Source organism: Balaenoptera physalus (genome assembly GCF_965194825.1).
Source record: "Balaenoptera physalus genome assembly, chromosome: 8".
Taxonomy (NCBI): Eukaryota; Metazoa; Chordata; class Mammalia; order Artiodactyla; family Balaenopteridae; genus Balaenoptera; species Balaenoptera physalus.
This window is the reverse complement of record NC_138887.1, coordinates 59,247,087-59,271,209: the sequence shown is the minus strand read 5'-3', so window position 1 is coordinate 59,271,209 and position 24,123 is coordinate 59,247,087. Positions and strand designations below refer to the sequence as shown.

The 24,123-nt window shown below is 37.7% G+C and overlaps 1 protein-coding gene across 10 annotated transcripts in view; it reads left to right on the top strand.

The window, feature by feature from the left end:
- Window positions 1-723, top strand: part of PHF14 (PHD finger protein 14) — a 198,173-nt gene extending 197,450 nt beyond the window's left edge. For all 10 annotated transcript variants that reach the window (XR_014266383.1, XR_014266384.1, XM_082471725.1 and 7 more), the window contains one exon: window positions 516-723. Coding sequence is in view for 8 of the 10 variants with exons in the window: in XM_082471725.1 (XP_082327851.1) it covers window positions 516-590 (75 nt within the window). In the remaining 2 variants the exon portion in view is untranslated. The remainder of the gene's footprint in view (window positions 1-515) is intronic.
- Window positions 724-24,123: the final 23,400 nt, after the last annotated feature.

Here is a 24,123-nt window from a genome sequence, read left to right as displayed (position 1 = left end):
CATGCCCATTTTAGAGTTTCCTATTTTAGAACTGACTGATCTTCAGATAACATGGTGGCCACAAGCAATTGGAAAATTGGCAGACCTGTCAAGAAAGTATGCTGGATGAGACCAAAATGCCATGCTGGGTACATAAAATGTCTCAGAAGTTAAATTTACTGTTTTTTTTATCAAATAGTGAAGTAAAAATATCTGATTGACCCCCTACAAAGGACACTTTTTAGTAGCAGGTGTTTTCAAAAGTAATTCTTAGGTCATTGATAAAATAAGTTGTTTTTAAAAACATACAGAAATTTTTACTCAATGTGTAGTATAAAACAGCAAAACAGCACCCACTGTGAATGTTAATGTTTAAATGTTGCATAATTGTGCCATTTTGTTTATAGCCTTTCCCCTACGATTACTGGAGTCATGATAGTTAATTCTTCAGAGAAATGACGTTAAAGTGTATTAAGTATAGGTGATAAAATGCCCTGAAGTTTATATTTTAATGTTTTCTAAAATTTATTTCACAGGAAGATGAAAATGAAGCTGAAAGAAAAAATACATCTCAGGAGCTCAACATGGAACAGAAAAATCCAAAGAAATAAAGGATTTTCTGCAGTGTTTTGAAAAGTTTGCAACTTATGTAGTAGCAGATGAAATTTCTAATTGTAAAATGTTAAATTGTAAAATCTAATTTGCAAAATATTCTCAATAAAGTCGTTGAAAATGAAATAGGAACATGCGTTTGGAATTTGTATTTTTTTAAGAGCGATTTAAACTTTTATATAAAAGTTAGACTGTTAAAATATTTTTTTAAAATTCTTTACTGAAATTTGAGAATAAGAGACAGAATTTTATCTGTAACCCGTGTTAACACATGTGGATGACTTAAAAAAAAAAAACTCTGAAAGTCTTTTCCCCTTACAAGCCTCTGTTGTCTTCTTCAAGGACCTTAACAGAATCCCAATTACTATAAAGAAAGTCCAACATAGTTCAAAAATGAACAGGAAATGCTTGCATGTGAAAACACTGAAAACCAACTACTGCCACAAGATTAAATACCATTTTCTGATTTCTGCCAATGTTTTTGGCAGATGTCTTTGATTATCTAAAGCAGAGTTTCTTAAAATGAGAAGCAGTTTCTTAAATTGAGAAGCAGAACTTTGGAAGGCTTATAAGAGAACGCCAGCATACACTTCTTCCCTGTGAGAATGAAATCTGTATACTTAGCCTGGAGCCATAGTTTTATCACAAGCATCTGACGAGCTCAGTAAAGGTGTGACAGTGGGACAGGCTGGCAGCTATGATACAGTAGGCTGAAATGGGGACAACTGCAAGTAGGCAAGATAGAAAATTCATTGATGTATAGCCTCAAATAATGTAACTATGGATATCAGGAAAATAGCTATATCCCACAGATTGGACTCCCTGGATGAATTTTGAAGCAGAGTTTGAGCCAAAGAAAACCCTGAGTAGGCATGTCAGAGTCTGAGGAGGGCCTGTGCAATAAGCAAATACAAAGATTAATTTGACTTTTTCCCATTTTTTTTCTATTTTTTGGAATAGATATTACTCTATTTCAAAATACCCATATTCACTTAGATTGGAGTTACATTAGCGGTGTCACATTTGAAAAGAAACAATAATACATGATTTATATCATCATTAAAATCTATTACATATACTATGTTGTAGGTACTGTGCTAAACAGTATGCTTTATACCACTAATCATCCCTATTAACATATAAGATAGTTATTATTACTTTTCTTCACGTTACCAATGATCAAGCTGAGACTTAGGGGAAATAAATTAACCAAGGTTATGTAGCATGTAATTGGCAGACCAAAACTTCAAACCCAAGCAGTCTCACCCCAGAATATCACACTTAATTACTGTGAACTTCCTATTAATGTCATACCTCTTTTCAATTCACTATCTTCCCCAAAAACATAGTCTTTCTTGTTAGCACCTTATTTACCACCTGCTACCTCCCCTTTAATTATTTTTCTTCCCTAAATTCTTAGCCATGCTTAATTTGAAAACTTTGGCTTAAGTGAAATAATTAACTACTATTCCAGCTCCCCTAAAACATGAAAATCCTGCTTTATCTTTTCTACGCTGAGTTACGATGGAACAAGTGTAAAAGCATCTTACTGCTTCTCTACAATTTTTCAGTAACTTTTTGGCCATATTTTTCAGTAGACTGTTGATGCAGTTACTAGTGTGCTGTCATCTCATCTCTTAATACTTTCATTTCTAAAATAAGTTGCTGAGTATGAGAAGAACAGGGACACTCAGCCACCCAACAGGCATTTTAAATGTTTATGATACCTTTAATCATTTAAAACTCTAGTTTTCCTTTTTAAAAATATTTTTAAATATTTATGTATCCCTCGGCTTATGGACAATGAGTAATAAAGTAAATCACTGTAAATTTCCTCTAGGGAAAATCTGCTGTATGAATTTATCAAATTTTTAGGGTTTATACACTTATGTCTAAGTATATACACATAAATCTTGTTATAATGCTAAAAGATTGCCCACATTATATGACTAAGCTGGTCACTTTATTCGAATCAAATTTTGCATATTATGTAGTTTTTTATATAGAGTATAACATACTGTATTAGCTCAGGTGGCCGTAACAGAATACCTCAGGCTGGTTGGCTTCAAAAGCAGAAATGTATTTTTTCACAGTTCTGGAGGCTGGAAGTCCCAGATCAGGATTCAGCAGGTTTTGGGTTCTGGTGAGGACTCTCTTCCTGGCTTGCAGATGGTGGCCTTGCTTCAACCTCACACGGTCTTTCCTAGGTGAGTACACACAGAAAGAGGGCAGGTGAGCTCTCTGGTCTCTTTTTATAAGGACACTAATCCTATCGGATCAGGACTCCCAACTTCATGACCTCATTTAACCTTAAGTACTTCCCTACTCCAAATACAGCCATACGGGGGGCCAGAGCTTCAACATGTGAGAATTGGCAGAGGTGGGGATGGGGGGAGGGGCAGTCAGTCCATAACTTATTTAAATAAGTCCAAATGCCTCTGTTATAACAATTCCAGTCATGTTAAGGAACACTAGAGTGAAGTCCCAATGAAATGTTTATGGCATTGTGGATTATATATATTTAGGATCCTTAGAAACATTAACAATTAGAATATGATCTAACAATTGATTTCTAAAGAAGACAAACCACTACACAGTTATGTATACCTGTTTTATCTCTACATCCCCATTACTTAGCTTGTTTCCTGACCCATACTGGGTAAGTTAGCTAAGTAACTAACTTAGCTTAGTTACAGCTAAGTCAGCCTGTAACTAACAATATAGAATACCTGAAAGAAAAAACTTCTTTATACTGCACGATTCCTGTATAATTTCCACCCACTCAACTGAATTGTATTTTCTTCATGTTAGTTATTGAGCTATACTTCTTCACATTTTCAAAGAATTTAAAAGTAAAACAACTTTTAATCAGTACTTGTCTATCATACTTACATACATCATTAAAAAAAAAACAAAAAACTGTATACAGAATTCTCTCTCCTCAGGGCTGTGGAACACACAGCAGAAGTAGAAAGAGGTGTTAATGCTGTCCTTGCAAGGAAGTTGCTGGGCACTAAAATGCCCAAGTTCTTAAATTCAACCAACAAAATTGCATTGGAACCTACTATATGCCATGCACTGTCTATCACCGGGGATTCATAACAGACAAACTCCCTCTGCTGTCACTGTCTTAAAATTCTTAATACTTTTTGAATACGGAATCCCACAGTTTTACTTTGCACTGGGCCTGCAAATTCCATAGCAGGTACTAACATATGTTGCTTTTACTCTTTAAATCAGTTTTATTGGAGTATAATTTACATACAGCAACATGCACCTATTTTGAATTTGCAGTTCAATAAAGTTTGATAAATGTACATATCTACATAGGTACATTTATAGCATTTCAAGATATAAAGCATTTCCATCACTCCAGAAAGTTCTCTTTTGCAGTTTTGCAATCATTCACACACCGCTACTATAGCAATGGATTTGCTTTTTTTTCTTGATTAGTTTGCCTGTTTTAAAATTTCATGCAAATGGAATCATTTCATACGTATTCTTTTGTGCCGGGCTTTCTTCACTCAACATAATATTTTGAGATTCATCCGGGTTATTTCATGAATCAGTAGTTTATTCCTTTTTATTACTGAGTACTTTTTCGTTGTATGAATATACAATTTGTGAATCACCATTGTGTGAATATACCACCTGTTGCTGGACATTTGAACAGACATTATACAAAAGAAGATTTACAAATGGCCAATAAGTGTATGAAAACATGCTCAACATCATTTAGTTATCAGGAAAAAATGCAAGTTAAAACCACAGTGAGTGACTACTGTATACCCATGGAAATGTCTGTGTTGTCCAATACAGCAGCCACTAGCCACATGTGGCTATTAAGCACTTGAAATACAACTAGTCTGAATTGAGATGTGCTGTAAGAATAAAATACATAACCAATTTTGGTGACTTAATATGAAAAAAGAATGTAAAATATCTTAACTTTTGATTACATGCTTAAATGGTAATATTTGGATAGATTTGGTTAAATAAAATATATTACCAAAAGAAACTTCAACTATTTTCACTTTTTTAATGCGGTTCTTAGGAAACTTGGATGTGTAAATTCCATTGTATTTCTACTGGACAGTCATAGGTGATCATTTAAACTCTGATAATGAAATGTTGGTGAGGTTATAACACAACTGGAATTCATACAAAGAACTCAGCTAAGCCATATCAGGCTCATGGCCCATAGAAACTCAGAAATAATAATTGTGTTGTTATAAGCTGTAAATTTTGTGGTAATTTTTATGCACCAATAGAACTCCAATGGAGGTATTACATAAAAGGTTAGGGATAGGTTGCTACTTCTGGCAAGTTAGGCATTCAGCAATGGTAACCAAATCAAGAGTAAACACTAGTATTATTTTCTATACACAGCCTTCATCCCTCCAGAATGTCCATTTTATTCATGAGCCTATTAAGAAAGCAGTGATGGAAAGAAGCAGACTAACAGCTAAGGGAATTGTCATCTTGTCCACGTGATTGCTGGTCCAAGTGTAAAATGGTACACCACTTTGGAAGAGAGTTTGGAAGTTTCACATGAAGTTAAACATGCCCTTAACATATGACCCAGTTACTCTGCTATAGATTTTTACACACGAGCAATGAAAAGATATGCCCACAAAAAGATTTATATATGAATATTTTAAACAACTTTATTCATAATATTCTTAATAGCCAAAAACTGGAGGCAATTTTTTTTTCTTTTAAGTAGAAGTTGTGCTTCATAATGGTTATTCTTTTTTTTTTTTAACATCTTTATTGGAGTATAATTGCTTTACAATGGTGTGTTAGTTTCTGCTTTATAACAGAGTGAATCAGTTATACATACACATATGTTCCCGTATCTCTTCCCTCTTGCATCTCCCTCCCTCCCACCCTCCCTATCCCACCCCTCTAGGTGGTCACAAAGCACCGAGCTTATCTCCCTGTGTTATGCGGCTGCTTCCCACTAGCTATCTATGTTACGTTTGGTAGTGTATATATGTCCATGCCACTCTCTCACTTTGTCACAGCTTACCCTTCCCCCTCCCCGTATCCTCAAGTCCATTCTCTCGGAGGTCTGTGTCTTTATTCCCGTCTTGCCCCTAGGTTCTTCATGACTTTTTTTTTTTTTTTTCTTAGATTCCATATATATGTGTTAGCATACGGTATTTGTTTTTCTCTTTCTGACTTACTTCACTCTGTATGACAGACTCTAGGTCCATCCATCTCACCACAAATAACTCAATTTCATTTCTTTTTATGGCTGAGTAATATTCCATTGTATATATGTGCCACATCTTCTTTATCCATTCATCTGTCGATGGACACTTAGGTTGCTTCCATGTCCTGGCTATTGTAAATAGAGCTGCAATGAACATTTTGGTACATGACTCTTTTTGAATTATGGTTTTCTCAGGGTCTATGCCAAGTAGTGGGATTGCTGGGTCATCTGGTAGTTCTATTTTTAGTTTTTTAAGGAACCTCCATAGTGTTCTCCATAGTGGCTGTATCAATTTACATTCCCACCAACAGTGCAAGAGTGTTCCCTTTTCTCCACACCTTCTCCAGCATTTATTGTTTCTAGATTTTTTGATGATGGCCATTCTGAGCGGTGTGAGATGATATCTCATTGTAGTTTTGATCTGCATTTCTCTAATGATTAATGCTGTTGAGCATTCTTTCATGTGTTTTTTGGCAATCTATATATCTTCTTTGGAGAAATGTCTATTTAGGTCTTCTGCCCATTTTTGGATTGGGTTGTTTGCTTTTTTTGATATTGAGCTGCATGAGCTGCTTGTAACTTTTGGAGATTAATCCTTTGTCAGCTGCTTCATTTGCAAATATTTTCTCCCATTCTGAGGGTTGTCTTTTGGTCTTGTTTATGGTTTCCTTTTCTGTGCAAAAGATTTTAAGTTTCATTAGGTCCCATTTGTTTATTTTTGTTTTTATTTCCATTTCTCTAGGAGGTGGGTCAAAAAGGATCTTGCTGTGATTTATGACATAGAGTGTTCTGCCTATGTTTTCCTCTAAGAGTTTTATAGTATCTGGCTTTACATTTAGGTCTTTAAGCCATTTTGAGTTTATTTTTGTGTATGGTGTTAGGGTATTCTGCAATAGTGTTTGTAACAACACTTTAAAAGTAATAACTATCTACAAAAGATGCTAATAAAGTTTAAAAAGAAATTAAACAACATACAAAAAATTGTAAAAATTCAACATTCAAAAAACAGTGTGATGCTTTCTTGAAAACATTTAATGTAGTTAAAGATTTTTAATGATTTCATGTTCTGTTTTAATGATTTTTTGAATGACTTTGCACTTGAAAATACATTGAAACACAATTTAAAACGTTTAAACCTTAACTTTATCTTCTGGGTAATTCTATCCATTTCCATTGGGATTAGAAAGCTTGACTGAGAGGGAAAGCAAGATGTATGCCCAGTTGCTCCAACTTTAAATGACTATAAACTGCTTTGAGTTTCAACTGTCTATGAACTTCTTTGAGTTTTATTTCCACACACATCAAATAAGACATGCTCTTTCCAAGGTATAATATTTCCCATTTGTAACTTTCTGATCATCCAGATGAAATGAAGTGAGTCTAGGTAGCTTTGCTTCTCTAATATTTTTTGGAAAGCAATAATTACATTCTTATTGTGTGTAGGGATATATTCTTTCGTATGTATATATTCTTTCTGTAAAACAATCACTAAGACTCTCCTCTAAGATTAAACATTTGGAGGCATTTGAAATATCCATACTCTTGTAATTTGTCTTGTTTTTCCCAGATGCAACAAATTGTTGCTCTTTAAGTTGGACGTGTACAAAACAAAAAACGGAAAATGCTTCCTGTAAGTGCATCTCTCCCATGGCTATGTAAGATTTATTCCAAAATCCACTGAGAAAGAAGAAATAAGTTCAGTTAATTGCTTTGACATTTTCCAATGCCTTGGATCCCTGAGGCCTGCACACATTTCTATTGGTTGGGTGCTAGCACCACATGAAACTGGAGCAACTTACTACTCCTAAGAGTAGGCTAAATAATGTTTACTCTGAATAGTGAAGGTTGATTAGAAACCCTCTCCTTTTCACATTATCTCAAGAAAACAGTTTTTATACAGCCATGAATGAGCAAATTTCATCCCCGTCCCACACTAACCTGAACAATCATAGCAAGTAATAAATGTCTCCCCATGGTGAATTCAATGTGGAGTCTGGGGTTTTGTTATCTAGAGAGGAAGTTAAGTGCTAACAGCAACCGCATGAAAACACATGCAACTATGGCATAATTCTGATTTGTTTAAAAAAAACGATTCATTTCCTTGTTACAAAGCCAACTAAGTACAACCATTTAAAACTGTTGAACCATGAAAGCCATTTTCCTTAAGGGTTTTAAATTTAGGAAGAGACGCATGAAATTTATGGCTTTAATGAGATATTCTTTGCCTGCAGTCAAGATGAGAGCTAGATCATTGGTTTCTCAGCATGACACCTATATGTTCTGTGCACTTGATATCATTAGGCTCATCATAACACAGCCAACATCACATTAACGTTTGAAAGGTTCACTTTTGTCTCTTAGTTTATGTCTTTCATTTACACCTATGGCATGCTAAATATCTCACTCTAGAATAAAAGATATACTCTACCTTTATTGATACTGTCAATGGAGTAAAAAAATTGCTATTTTCATATCCATGTTTCAAGCCACAGTCAATAGATATGGTTTCCAGGAAACAATAGATAATTGAATCAGATGTTGTGTGTATAAGTCTGAATATGATACCCTTACTTTTGATACATAAGGAGCAGAAAATGTGGATTGCCCTGATGCATGCAGTTCCAACCATTATTATTTTTAACATTGAGTCTAATTCTAAATGTGATAAAAGATTATTGTTGCTTTTAAAGATAGATGAACTCTTTCAGGATATTCAGATTTCAGGGCAATGAGAAAGGCAACTTATTAAACAGTATCAGAAAGAGGTAATAATCACTGTAGAAATATGTCATTTTATGTTCTATGATGAAATAACACATATGAAAGAGCTCTGAAGAATCAAACCTACTATTTGCAAAATATTATTTTTTGACATTATACAATAAAATTCTATGATTAAGGAAACTAATCATTTAAGTTGTACTCTTAAATTTGTGCAAATGTTTGAAAGTATTTTATCTGTAAGTTTATGATCCCTGTATCATTTATTATCATCAACAATTTCATATATTTGCAAGAGAATGGAGAGCAGAGTACAATGAATCCCCATGTACTCATAACTGAGATTCAACAATTATTAAGATTTTGCCATGTCTGCTTTATCTATGTACTTTTTCCTCTCTCTCACCAAATTGTCTTAAAACAGATCCCAGACTGCAATACTTTTTAGCTTATATTTCTCTCCTTTAAACAATTCATTGCTGATTGAAGTATATTTCATTTATACATGCTTTTCTATGACAGATGCACATTTTGTTTTGTTTTTTAATAATGTGAGACAATCAATAGGTTAATATGGTAATGGAAGATTGGACAACAGCAATATTTTGCCTCATGCACGTCAGTCCAAAGTTTTAGTGAAATTCAAAAAAATTTTGTTTTGTGTTTTTGTATTTTTTATAACGGTGATGGTCTAAGAAGCAGAAATTACACAGAATCACAGTTCACATTTGCGTTTCTGCACCTTAGGCAGAAAAATAGATCTAGTCAGAGCTGCAAATCATAAAGGAGAACACGTTTCAACCTCCAGAGCACTGCTGGACCAAGACATCTTTCTGATTATACTAATAAGGGACAAAACTGGTGCAGTAGAAACAAAGACCCAACACAGCCATAAAGAAAGAAAGAAAGAAAGAAAGAACGTGAATTTCTTTAAAAAAAAAAAACAAAAAACTGGTGCATTCAGCAATGACTTCCAAAATGTATTTTGTCAGTAAAAATCAAATTAACAATTGAACATTGGTTCAGGGTTCTCTCTTTTTTTAAGACTTTTTGGCAAGTATTGATTTGAGATTTGAAATTTTACACTTGATTGTATCTAAGTCTCTAAGTCAGGAATAGTCTTATGAAAAAGGTTTTAGTAGGCTGTTTGTCTTCATTGCCCTTAGACACACCCAATCTGTGAGTTCCTTCTTCCTTCACCCCAGCCTAGGTCTATCTTCCCTGAGGAACAACTTGTGCTCAAGACCTTTCCTTCACACCTACATTTTTCCTAGACTCCTCTGAAATCAAGCTCTCCTTCTGCCTCCCCTCCAATCCATGATCTATTTTCCATGGGGTTCCACATACTCCATTTAGTTATATCACAAGAGAACAGCTGACAAATATGGTGAATGAATTCTTCGTGAGTCTATTAGGCTAGGCTAGGCTATGCTGTGGAACCAAACAATCCCTGAAACCTCAATGCCTTAAATCAACAGAAGTTTACTTCCCACTCACGTCACTATGTGATATGGGTTAGGTGGCTCTTCTTGGCACTTCTTCTCTAATGTTCACATTGCAAAGTCTCCATTTCAGTGTTCACCGTGAGTGAGGGGGGAAGAGAGACAGAGACAGAGACAGATTCTGGTTCTGGTTGGGGAGACAAACAGGGACACAGAAAATTGTCATGATTTAAGTGCTCCAATAGAGGTTGATAAAGGGTGATACGGATCACAGCTAAATAAGCCCAGAGGTGGAAAAAGCACGCCATAAAAATAATACTTGAGTCTGACTTTGAAGACCTGGGATTTTATCAGAAATAGTAGTGGGAAGAGTGTTTCAGAGAGGTGAAAGAGCAGTATGCAAAGGTGCAGAGTTTTCAAACGTTAAAGACAACTCAGAGTGTCTGGATCCAGGAGAATGCAGGGCAGGAAGTGAGAGGAGCTGAGTCTGGGAAGATAGGATGACGTTTTCTTGTGAAAGCCTTTGGGTCTTTGCTAAGGCACTTGAATTTAGCTCTATAGAATTGGACATACATTAATATCAAATGGTAATGAGGAACTAGTGGTAATGGCTGTACAGTATTGTGAATGTAACTAATGCCACTGAGTTACACACTTTAAAATGGCAAGTTTTATGTTATATACATATTTTTTTGCCTCAACTTAAAAAATTAACAATAGAATATACCAAAAACCATTGAATTGTACAGTTTAAATGGATGAATTTTGTGGTAGGTGCATTATATCTCAGTAATACTTTTTTTTTTTTAAAGAGTTAAGCCTAAAAAATAATAAAATCGTATGAGGAGCTTTTAAGAAAATTGACATTTGAGCCCTATCCAATAATCAATTAAATCAGAATCTCTCAGGGTGGGCCGAGCATTCAGCAGCTTGAAAAGCGCTCCAGGTGATTCCAATGTGCGGCACAGAATCACTGCTGTAGGCAATAAGAAACCAGTGAAGAATTTTAATCAGGGGAATAACATGATCAGATTTGCATTTGAGGAACACAGATCCCTAGCTCAGAGCTTTCAGTAGCCACATACATGCGTATAGAGACTTTATTCATAAATGCCCAAACCTGGAAACAACTCAGATGTCTCTCAACTGGCAAATGGATAAATAAACTCTGGTATATTCATATAACAGAATACCAGTAAGCAATTTAAAAAAAAAATTAAAAAAACACCATCTTGACCATATTAACTGTATTTCTGATGCCTCAAACTCTATTGGCCAAGGCAGAATCTGCCCTTAGTTCCTTTTGGGCTTGTCTGCTGCCCGCCAAGCTTCCCTATTAACCTCAGCAATGTCACTCTCTGATTGTCACTCAAGCCAGAGACCTCGTTCATTTTGCCTTCATTTTTAAGAGTTATGATGTACATATAGTAAAATTCACTCTTTTAATGTACAGTCCTGAGTGTTTTGACAAACCGTACACTTGTGTAACCACCACTACAATTAAGTCAGAGAACAGTTCCATCACAGCCCAAAATTCCCTTGTACCCCTTCATAGCCAACTGTCAATGTCTCCTCCCCACACCCAACCTCTGGCAGGCACTCTTCTGCTTTCTGTTCCTTTAGTTTTGCCTTTTTCAGCATATCATATACATGAAATAATATAGTATGTAACTTTTTGAGTGGAGATTCTTTCACTTCAAATAGTTCATACGGGACTTCCCTGGTGGCTCAGTGGTTAGGAATCCGCCTGCCAATGCAGGGGACATGGGTTCGAGCCCTGGTCCAGGAAGATCCCACATGCCGCAGAGCAACTAAGCCCGTGCGCCACAACTACTGAACCTACAATCTAGAGCCCATGCTCTAGAGCCCGCAAGCCACAACTACTGAAGCCCATGCGCCTAGAGCCCGTGCTCCGCAACAAGATGCCACCTCAATGAGAAGCCCGTGCACCACAAAGAAGAGCAGCCCCTGCTTGTCACAACTAGGGAAAGCCCACACACAGCAACGAAGACCCAACACAGCCAAAGATAAATAATAAAATAAATAAATAAATAAAATGTTTAAAAAAAAATAGTTCATCCGTGTGGCTTCATGCATCAGTTCATTCCTTTTTATTGCTGAGTAGTGTTCTTTGTATGGATGGACCACAGTTTGCTTATCTACTCCTTAGCTGGAGATATCTGAGTGGTTTCTTGGTTTTGACGATTATGAATAAAGTTGCTGTAAACATTTTTATACAGATATTTGTGAGGACATGATTTTCAGTTTTCTTGGGTAAATGCCTAAGAGTGGGATTGCTGGGTCATGTGGTAAGTGTATATTTAACTTTATAAGTGCTACCAGAGTGTTTGTCAAAGTAACTGTAACATTTTACAATCCCACCAGCAGTATGTGATGGCTACAATTGCTCCAGATCACATTCTCATCAGTACTTGGTATTTTTTGCTTTGTTTTGATTTGGCATTAGCCATTCAAGTGGGCATCTCATTGTGGTTTTAATTGGCAATTCCCTAATGACTGATGATGTTGAACATTTTTTCATGTGCCTATTTGCCATCTGTCTATAATCTGCTGAAGTGTCTGTTTAAATCTTTGGCCCATTTTTCTATTGGGTTGTCTGCAAAGTCATTTTTTAATGTCCCTGATTGCCTTTCTCTAGCTATGACTAAAGCAGTCAGTTGTTCCTCCATTACAATAATCAGATTTTCTTTTTCTATCATTAAATATCCTTCTAGGTCCTGCTTTCAGCAACTAGTAGTATCCTCTTGTTAGATTCAGCCACCTATCTTTCCTCATTTGAGGCCCTTCTCTCACAAACCTCATGTCTCTGAACTCCCCTCTTCATCTAATGAAGTTGCTGCCTCAGTTCTACATCCTGCTCTGGATAATTCAGACTTCCTCATCGATACCCATAGCTCCCAACCTGCATTTAGCCAAGGCTGTTGTGCATTGTCTTTTTTTTCCCCTCTCTGTTACCCCAAATATCCTTTTTCTCCCTTTTCATGTTGAAGGCTTTCCTCAAATGTCTAGAAATCCTTTTCTGAAGCTCATACTTAAAAAGTGGGCACTATGTACACAGGGCAGATTGTAGGCTGGTGAGCTCCACCCCAGGAGGTTTTGATGAGAGAATCCTCCAAATGTCAGCACCTCTGATTCTTTTCTGTGAGGCTGGCCATTTCCTCTGGGAAGAATGCTATCACCTCTGTCTTGGAACTGTATGTCTTGGGACAGTGTGTTGGGTCAGGGAGCCAGGGCTCTCGTGGGGCTAGAGAGTCTCATGGCTCCACATGTATACTCACTCAACCTCCTGAGGTCAGTAGGGAGCCTCCCTCTGTCCTTAGGGGAACCTGCTGTCCCTCCATCTGGAGACTCTCTGGTTTACTTTGGGGTCTCTAGTTTTACTTTAGCTGGAGGAACAATCGCCTGACTATGCAGGTTGGGGAAGTCACCCAGACATCTGTTCCTTATTCAAGGTTTTTTTTTTTTTCAGCTTCATTCTTTCACTCCAGCCTCCCATTTACGTCTGGTAGTTCCATTTCTTGAGTTTTTAATGGGGTTTGAGACACATACTGGACTGATTCCCATCCCCCTTTACAGGCACCTGGGCCTCACCTTTTCTGCCTAGCTAAGACAGTTGTCATTCATCATGCTCTTTCCATTGTTCTAAATTTGACTTTATTTTTCTCCTTGTCCCTGTGATTTCAAATACTTTTATTTCTTTACTGCATTTTTACTGGATCTTGGGGAGGCAGCAGAAAGAAACATGGATTCAGTCAACTATTTTTAAATCAAAAAAGCTCTAATTTTTAAATATAATTTTTTACAGGGTTGTGAAATTTCTTAGATATAGTTTGTAAAGAATAAAAATCCACACGAGACTATTTATGTAAAGGGAGATATTATGTGGGAGTACAGGGATGGCTCACAGAATCCAAGTGCTGGAAAACCTCAGACATTCTGGAACACGGAACTGGAAAGTCTTCAAGAATCAGAGTAGCCAATTGGCAGTATTCCTGAAATTGGTTTTTTTTTCTTACCTGAAATTGGTTCCCTTTTCTCTCTTATATATAAAAACTCTTTCTGATTACTCATCAACATAGGTCCTAAATTAACCTTAACAGGCCCCTGATCTTCTAACACCAGGAATTTCTACTAACTAATTCTAAATTGTCCAATGAGGTGATCTGATTGGCTTAGTTCTCAAGTCACATGCTTTCCTATATCCAATCAGCTGAGGGCAGGAAGTGGTAGGCTACAAACGTAGTAACAGCTAGGACCATTGGAAGGAGTCATTTCTCCCAGACCAGGGTCACTAAGAGTTATCTACCACATGAACATTAAATAAGTAGTAGACATGACAGTGTTATGGTCATGATAAATATTAAATAACTTCTTTTCCTCAAACAGTTCCAAATTTATAGAATATCTTCTCTATCGCATCCTTTATAATTTCATTAAAACATTTTACTTCCAAATAAGCTTAAAGGGTATTATAATCTAGTAAGAAAAGAAAATGAACACTAGTAATAGTATCAAAGTGGCTCAGAGAAACTACACATGGTGTTGAAAACGTAAAGCAGGAAGAATATGACTGTCTACAGAGGCCCTGAATGAGAAGGTAGTTTTTGTGCGAGGTCCCAGGCCAGAATCTACAACTCGTTGACAAACACTCAGATCAAGACCTGAAACTTCTTAACGTGGCCAGAGCACAGTTAAAGCGAAGTCTCCTGAACCAAACTACTAATGGATTAAAAATATAAATGAGGCTGTCCATAGGAGAAGAAAGTTTAATTGGAAAGTAGGTCTAAATCTCCAGGCTGGGGGTGGGGGGTGGACAGAAATGAAATATAAAAGAGGAAGCAAAAATCTATATAGAATTTAATTTCATTTTAGAGCTATTGTGGTTTTGGAATAATATTACTTTTCCCAAGAGTCACATTTTCAATTTCTGAAAATTTTCACATTTTCACATTTTCATTTCTGATGACAGAAATGACATATTTTGGAATACAAAAGATAATACAAAACTAGGGAAATAATTGTTGATTTAAAACACTGTTACAGAATTGGAACCAATTAATTTTTTAAAAGGATAAAATCAAGTGGGATGTCATTCCCAAAACTTTGAGAACAAAAAAGTTAGACTGGTCTTTAAGTATTCTAAGCATACACAGGGAAGATATAGTTCTCTGGCTTGTAAAGGTTTACATTTTCTGCAGTTCATTGAACAGACGAAATGTCAAAGAGAGATCTCAGCTCTTGGTGTCCATAGTTTATATTATGAAACACAAAAGAAGCTGTGAGTTTCCCTTAAAAAAGAAAACAGAAAACCACTACCTACAAAACCCTCTTGCTCTGTACTTAGTCAACACCTGTTTAATGTCTTTTTCCTTTTAGTTTAGTGCATCATGATCCACGAATTACATTTACCCTTTGATGAGCTGGGCTGGAGGTACAGGCTTGGGAGGGACAAGGAAATGAATTCTGCCAACAACTTGATTGGAATGAACCCTTTCTCAGTCAAACATTCAGATGAGACCCATTCCTGGATAACCCTTAATTGCAGCCTTGTGGAAAACAAGGTGTAGCCAGACTCTTGAACCACAGAAACTGTCAGATAATAAATGTGTGTTGTTTGAAGCTAAATTTGTGGTAATTTGTTACACAGCAATAGATAGTTAATACAATCAGTGCTTTCAAAGTATGTTTAGTAGGACACTATTCTCATTTTAAAACAATATTTCACATGCAAATCAGTTTGGGGAATGTTGCATTCTATATCCTATACCCCCTTAGAGGGTCACAGAGCTTTCTGAGAAGTACAGTGAGGAAACTGTTAAATCAGAGATACCTTATTTTTGGAGCCCAGCCCCATTTTGATATTTTAATTTCTAGTAATATCTTATAAAACTAGTTTTCAAGTTATCACACCACAAAGTAGTCATTGCAAAGAGCAATAGCCTACAAGCTGGAGAACACATCCCCTTGGAGGTACATCAAGACCTGCAATAGGTACTGGCACGTGGTAATTTTAAGGAAATCCATTTCCAGATTCTTGCCTCCTTATATTCTTTTTCTCAAACTCACCTACCAGACAATACTCCTGGGGAGGAGTCTTCAAGTTTCCCTTTTCCACTTCACAAAAGAAGTGACATGAATCCCATCCATTCCCAATAAACCTCTAGATGACACACAAAAGGACAATATGAAACACTGGTGTCCATGTTGAGCGAGTGAATGACCATAAGATTGGGCATCACACTGCAGAAAAGCTAATGGAATGGGAGAAATTGATGTGGCCAGCTTTGGAAAACTCAGTGTGCCGCAAAGGGGCAAATAAATTCATAAATGAAAGTCCCCTCATAGGTAATTAAAGCAAAATGAAAAATGTCCAAGGATAGGACTAGGACATCCCTATGACAAATAAAACCCACAGCCTGGAGCTGCTGCTGAGCCTCTCTGAGCAAAAGAAAGACGCTTAAAAAGCCCTGGGGTTGGAGCGTGAGGAAACTGCGTCTCTGCACAAGTAGGGCACCTACAGGCACTGGTGGGGGACCACGGACAACTAAGGGGATGGGAGGAACCCCCAGCAACCAGGTAGGACGTGGGGCATGGGGAGGTGAAGGGGGAGGAGAAGTGGAGGTGGGATGGGACTGGCACCCCTGAAGGGCGGCTGGGGGAGGGGAAGAGATCCCATGCCTGAAGGGGGAAATTGGGGAACCATTGGGAGGGCAGAGGATCAAAAGGGAGTATGGCCAGGTTTCCCCTGCCCACTTGGGCGCCCAGGAACCTGTTGAGATCCCGGGCCTGATCCTCTGACCACCAAGGCCCCCTCCAGCCACGGGGGTCCTGAGGGAGTGGGAGGGAGGGAAGGGGGAGCAAAAGTAAAGGCTGGACCTCCGGGACTCGCACCCCTGAGGGGTGGCTGGGGGAGGGAAGGAGTCCCTACACCCAGCGGGACCCACCCACGGTTAGGGGTCCAGCGGGGCTACGGGGGAGATGCTGGGGGAGACGGTGGGGGGGTGCACAAAGGAATGGAAGGGAGCAGGGCCAGTGCTTTCCCTGTCCACTTAGGCACTGGGAAGCCTGCTGGGCTCCCAGGCCTAATCCTCTGCCCTCTGAGCCTCCCTCCTGCCGCGAAGAGCCCAAGCCCCGCCCCTACACCCCCACCCAGGGCCCCACCTCTACACTCGGAGACGCCCTCTGAGACGCCCTCCAACACACTGAGCCTAAACCCCACCCACACACCCTCACCCAGGGCCCTACCTCCAAACTCCGGAACTCCACACTGCAGAGGCCCTGCTTTGGACATGCTGCCTTCCCCCTTCCCCACAGGTCATAAGCAGAGGTCCCGCCCCATGCTTAAACATCACCGCCCCAACCGCCTAGGTCCAGCCCTACCCTAACCCCACCCCTGCCTAAGTTCCACCCCCATCTAAACTCTGCCCCCATAGCCAAGGCTTTTTTTTTTTTCCTCTTTTAGACTGAGGTTCTGTTTTACCTTGTTGATTCATTGTTTTTGATTCTTTTATATTTTTATTTTTCCTAATAAATCTTTTATTTTTCTAATTTTATTTTTTTCTTCATACTTTATTATTGTTCTCTCCTTTTGGCTTGTTCCCCACTGCCTCCCCCCACCCCTTTTTTTCTTTCTTTTTTTTTGTTGTGGTTTTATTTTACCTTGCTACAGTTGTTTCAATTATAGTTTTATTTTTCCTAATATATTGTTCTCCTATTTAATTTTATTATTTTTTTTTATTCTTTGATATTGTACTGCTCCTTTTTTTCTTTATTTCTTTCTTTCCTTTTTTTGTTTACCACGCCACGAAGCTTGGGGATCTTGGTTCATGAGCAGGGGGTTGGGCCAAAGCTCCTGCAGTGAGAACTCTGAGTCCAAACCACTGGTCTAACAGAGAACCTCAGACCCCAGGGAATATTCATCAGAGTGAGGTCTCCCGGAGGTCCTCATCTCAGCACCAAGACGCAGCTCTACCCAACAGCCTACAAACTCCAGTGTTGGAAGCCTCAGGCCAAACAACCAGTAAGACAGGAACACAATCCCACTCATTAAAAAAAAAAAAAAAAAAAAAATTGAGATGGCAAAAAAATATGCCACAGATGAAGGAGCAGGTAAAAACCTACAAGACCAAATAAATGAAGAGGAAATAGGCAACCTACCTGAAAAAGAATTCAGAGTAATGATAGTAAAGATGATCCAAAAATTTCAGAAACAGAATGTAGAAAATACAAGAAACATTTAACAAGGATCTAGAAGAACTAAAGAGCAAACAAACAGTGATGAACAATACAATTACTGAAATTAAAAATACTCTAGAAGTAATCAATAGCAGAATAACTAGTCACAAGAATAGATAAGTGAGCTGGAAGGTAGAATGGTGGAAATAACTGCCAGGGAGCAGAATAAAGAAAAAAGAATGAAGACAAGGTTGTCCATTCTCACCACTATTATTCAACATAGTTTTGGAAGTTTTAGCCACAGCAATCAGAGAAGAAAAAGAAATAAAAGGAATCCAAATTGGAGAAGAAGAAGTAAAACTGTGACTGTTTGCAGATGACATAATACTATACATAGAGAATCCTAAAGATGCTACCAGAAAACTACTAGAGCCATTCAATGCATTTGGTAGAGTAGCAGGATACAAAATGAATGCACAGAAATCTCTTGCATTCCTATACACTAATGATGAAAAATCTGAAAGAGAAATTAAGGAAACACTACCATTTACCACTGCAACAAAAAGAATAAAATACCTAGGAATAAACCTACCTAAGGAGACAAAAGACCTGTATGCAGAAAACTATAAGACACTGATGGAAGAAATTAAAGATGATACAAACAGATGGAGATGGAGAGATACACCATGTTCTTGGATTGGAAGAATCAACATTGTGAAAAAGACTCTACTACCCAAAGCAATCTACAGATTCAATGCAATCCCTATCAAACTACCACTGGTATTTTTCACAGAACTAGAACAAAAAATCACACAATTTGTATGGAAACACAAAAGACCCCGAATAGCCAAGCAATCTTGAGAAAGAAAAACGGAGCTGGAGGAATCAGGCTCCCTGACTTCACACTATACTACAAAGCTACAGTAATCAAGACAGTATGGTACTGGCACAAAACAGAAATATAGATCAATGAAACAGGATAGAAAGCCCAGAGATAAACCCACGCACCTATGGTCAACTAATCTATGACAAAGGAGGCAAGGATATACAATGGAGAAAAGACAGTCTCTTCAATAAGTGGTGCTGGGAAAACTGGACAGCTACATGTAAAAAATGAAATTAGGATACTTCCTAACACCATACAAGAAAATAAATTCAAAATGGATTAAAGACCTAAATGTAAGGCCAGACACTATCAAACTCTTAGAGGAAAACATAGGCAGAACACTCTATGACATAAATCACAGCAAGATCCTTTTTGACCCACCTCCTAGAGAAATGGAAATAAAAACAAAAATAAACAAATGGGACCTAATGAAACTTAAAAGCTTTTGCACAGCAAAGGAAACCATAAACAAGACAAAAAGACAACCCTCAGAATGGGGAAAATATTTGCAAATGAAGCAACTGACAAAGAATTAATCTCCAAAGTATACAAGCAGCTCATGCAACTCAATATCAAAAAAACAAACAACCCAATCCAAAAATGTGCAGAAGACCTAAACAGACATTTCTCCAAAGAAGATATACAGACTGCCAACAAACACATGAAAGGATGCTCAACATCACTAATCATTAGAGAAGTGCAAATCAAAACTACAATGAGGTATCACCTCACCCAGTCAGAATGGCCATCATAAATAAATCTACAAACAATAAATGCTGGAAGGGGCATGGAGAAAAGGGAACCCTCTTGCACTGTTGGTGGGAATGTAAATTGATACAGCCACTATGGAGAACAGTATGGAGGTTCCTGAAAAAACTAAAAATAGAACTACCATACGACCCAGCAATCCCACTACTGGGCATATACCCTGAGAAAACCATAATTCAAAAAGTCATTTACACAATGTTCATTGCAGCACTATTTACAATAGCCAGGACATGGAAGAAACATAATTATCCATCGACAGATGAATGGATAAAGAAGATGTGGCACATATATACAATGGAATATTACTCAGCCATAAAAAGAAATGAAATTGAGTTATTTGTAGTGAGGTGGATGGAGTTAGAGTCTGTCATACAGAGTGAAATAAGTCAGAAAGAGAAAAACAAATACCGTATGCTAACACATATATATGGAATCTAAAAAAAAAAAAAAAAAAAGTGGTTCTGAAGAGCCTAGGGGCAGGACAGGAATAAAGACACAGATGTAGATAATGGACTTGAGGACACAGGGAGGGGGAAGGGTAATCTGGGACAAAGTGAGAGAGTAGCACTGACATATATACACTACCAAATGTAAAATAGTGGGAAGCAGCTGCATAGCCCAGGGAGATCAGCTCGGTGCTTTGTGACCACCTAGAGGGGTGGGATAGGGAGGGTGGGAGGGAGACACAAGAGGGAGGGTATATGGGGATATACCTATGCATATAGCTGATTCACTTTGTTATAAAGCAGAAACTAACACAACATTGTAAAGCAATTATACTCCAATAAAGATATTTTTTAAAAAAAGCCCTGGGGTTCACATAAATAGAGTCAATTCTTAGTGCAAGGGGGGACTGGGTAATGATGGAACCCTGTTCAATGCCAAACATTTTCACATTAAGTCCTCACAACCACTTGAAGGTAAGGGGAACTATTACCCATATTTTACAGGTGCAGGAAACCACACTTTAGTGAGTTGTAAAACTAGGACTTGAGCCCAGATTTGGGGCCTAAAGTTCAGTGTGCTTTTAATACCACACCATTAAGTGGGTCTTCCTCACTACAGAAGGAAGGCAGCCTACTGACCCTTTTGTTTCCACCTTTAAGGTAAGACTTTAGTTCCTTTATGAAAATTTCACCTCTGTAATGGGATCCTGGGAACATTGGGCTCTCGGGATGATTTAGACACAACTCAAATCCCAGAGATATAAGCTATTCAAGTTGCATTCTGAACTTGTAAGCGTGATGGCACGCCACTTTTTATCTCATGAAATGTCTGTAGAGAGAATGTTGAGGTGCTGGTGTTTGGACAGTACTTTTCTAATAAATAATGATGTGGCTGAGAAATACTTATAGAAACTGAAAATACAGTATCACTTACATGATGTAAATCATTGTCGGAACTGAAACATACTAATTTGACCTTGTTTGACTTTGTTTATCCATTCCTAAAGTGTGTTTAATAGTTACAGATCATATGAACAGGTTAAGTAAGATACCTTAGTGCTTCATTGTGTCTGTAAATGAAACACATCAGGAAAGAACAATGACAAAGCAAGCGGTAATTTTCCCGAGAATTTCTGTTACAAGATTAAACACAGAGACACGTATAATCTATGTGTATAAATTTCTTGCCCTATGTCTGGCCTAGTCCCTAAAAAAGAAGAGATGGCTTCTAAAATGCATGCAGTAAAACAGAAGAAAATAAACATAAATAAGTAAAATCAGGAACAGGAAAAATATAAATTAGGAACCAAGGTCAAGAATGGAGGACGGTAGAATGCAGGCAGGTAGGGTCTACTGAGTTATTAAAGTCGAGTCACAAATTTGGCTCTGAGCTTCCTAGAGGCAAAGCAGCTAGGAATTAATGAGTAGACTAACAGATTTTGATATGTTATCAGTAGGAGAAAAGTATTTTCCATTACCGTCTAATTTTTTAATACTTCACACTAAATATTCTTTGCAGATAAAGTTTAAATATGGAAATTTTGTGGAAAATAAGGGTTTTGCTAATTAAAAGAAAAGGCATAAAGAAGTGTGTTTACCAAAGTGTTTCTCATTATGAAAACTGATGGTTTCAAAACACATATTATGATAAGAAAGAGACTTTCAAAGAGTTCCCAGGTTAATCAGGAAAAGTAACCAAGGGCCTGCTGCTTTGAAGGTTTAATCCAAGATGCTTATCCAACCTCTTGGTTGAACAAATTTTGCAAATAAGGCCTTCTCAGAAGATTCACAGCATTTTCTGTGGGAGCTTGAAATGTCAGCAGAAAACAGGCTTTCTGATGATGTTATGCTGGCATAACATCCTAACAGTTGGGGTGGGTGTGCAAGAGAAAGATAGTAAAATTGTTTCATTGCCGGGTTTTTATGCTATGCTACATAACAGCATCTCCGGCAACGATGATAGGCGTAACATAAAGAGAAAGCAAAACAAATAAATAAACCAAAAAGAAAAGAAAGCTTGACAAGAGCCAGAAGCACAAACCCTCGGTTCTCAACAATTTCTAGTGTTAAAGGATACAGTTTGAAAGACAATAACATTATAATGTTACAATCGTTTGGAAGGAGAATCCAAAGAACAGACACATTCACAGATCAGGAATACTGAAATGAATTTTCAAATGAACCCATAAGGCTTTTCCATGAAGAGGAAGGCTGTCCCTTCACCAGACAGAACTCACTTGCATGTCTGTAGACACATATGATTTGCTTTGCCATCAACTGTGAAATAACTCAAAGGCAATGACAAGCTAGAATCAGATAAACCCTGGAAAGGTGTCTCTAAATAACGCACAGTTTTCCATTGGAGACACCTAGTAATCTTAGTTGTTTATTCTGAATTTCCTTACACTGGTAAGTGAATATGACCTCCATCCTGGACACCCCACTGGTATTAGCAGTACTGAACTTTGGAGCATTTGAGGCATATGATGCTGTTTATCTTACTTCCTGGGATTCATAAACAGAACAGTGGCCTTCAATCTTACTTGAAGTAAACAAAATAGAGGGTCCTGAACAGAGTCCTACTGTTCTGTGGACGCTCAATATTTGCCCTAATAACAGATCTTTCAATAGCTCCTTTTAACCTAAGACTCGATAAATGGATGAGATTAGTGAACACGCAGATCTCATCAACTTCAACAAATCTGTCTTGCAGGAACAGTTATGTAATGCCACAATTTCAAAACAATGCTCTAGTAAAAACTAATTTTAAACACTCAACAAATAAATAGAATTCATCAGAATTTTTCTTTTGCTAGGTTTTTCCACTGGTAAAATACATTTTTTTGTTCACCAAACTCTTCTCCTCCTCCTCCAGGGCCCACAGCTAGGCTGTGTTCCCAGCTTCCTTTGCAATTGGGGGTGGCCATCTGGCTGAATTCTGCCAAAGCAATGAGGGTAATGATGACTGCCTCACTTCCAGGCCCATGGCTCCTCTCCACCACCCCAACCCCACCAGCTGGACGCAGAGGACTCTGAGATACACAGGAGGGAAGGAGACCTATTTTGAAAGAAGCCAGGGTCCCTGAATGACCATGAGTTTTTGGACTTACTGTGAGTGAGAAGTAAACATATACTGTAGTAAGCCTTTGAGTTTTATGATTTATTTGCAATAGCAGTTAGTAAGCTAGTATTACTTTAACAAATACACATCCCAAATTTCTTTTGAATTTAAATTTTCAAAAATAGGCAATATATTCACATTGTTTAACAATCAAAACAATATAAAAGGTGCACACTGTCAGTCTCACTCCCACCTCATTTCTGTACATGCTGTTCCATGGTCCCTCACCTCTGCCCTCTAGTAAACTACCTTAATAGTTTCTTGTATATATTTTCAGTGTTCCTTTATACATATATACAAAAAATACAGACATTTCTCAAAAGAAGACATACAGATGGCCAAAAAGCACATGAAAACATGCTCAACATCACTAATTATCAGAGGAATGCAAATCAAACCTACAATGAGATATCACCTCACACCAGGCAGAATGGCCATCATCAAAAAGTCTACAAACAATAAATGCTGGAGAGGGTGTGGAGAAAAGGGAACCCTCTTGCACTGTTGGTGGGAATGTAAATTGATACAGCCACTATGGAGAACAGTATGGAGGTTCCTTAGAAAACTAAAATAGAACTACCATATGACCCAGCAATCCCACTACTGGGCATATATCTGGAGAAAACCATAATTCAAAAATAATACATGCACCCCAATGTTCTTTGCAGCACTATTTGCAATAGCCAAGACATGGAAGCAACCTAAATGACCATCAACACAGGAATGGATAAAGA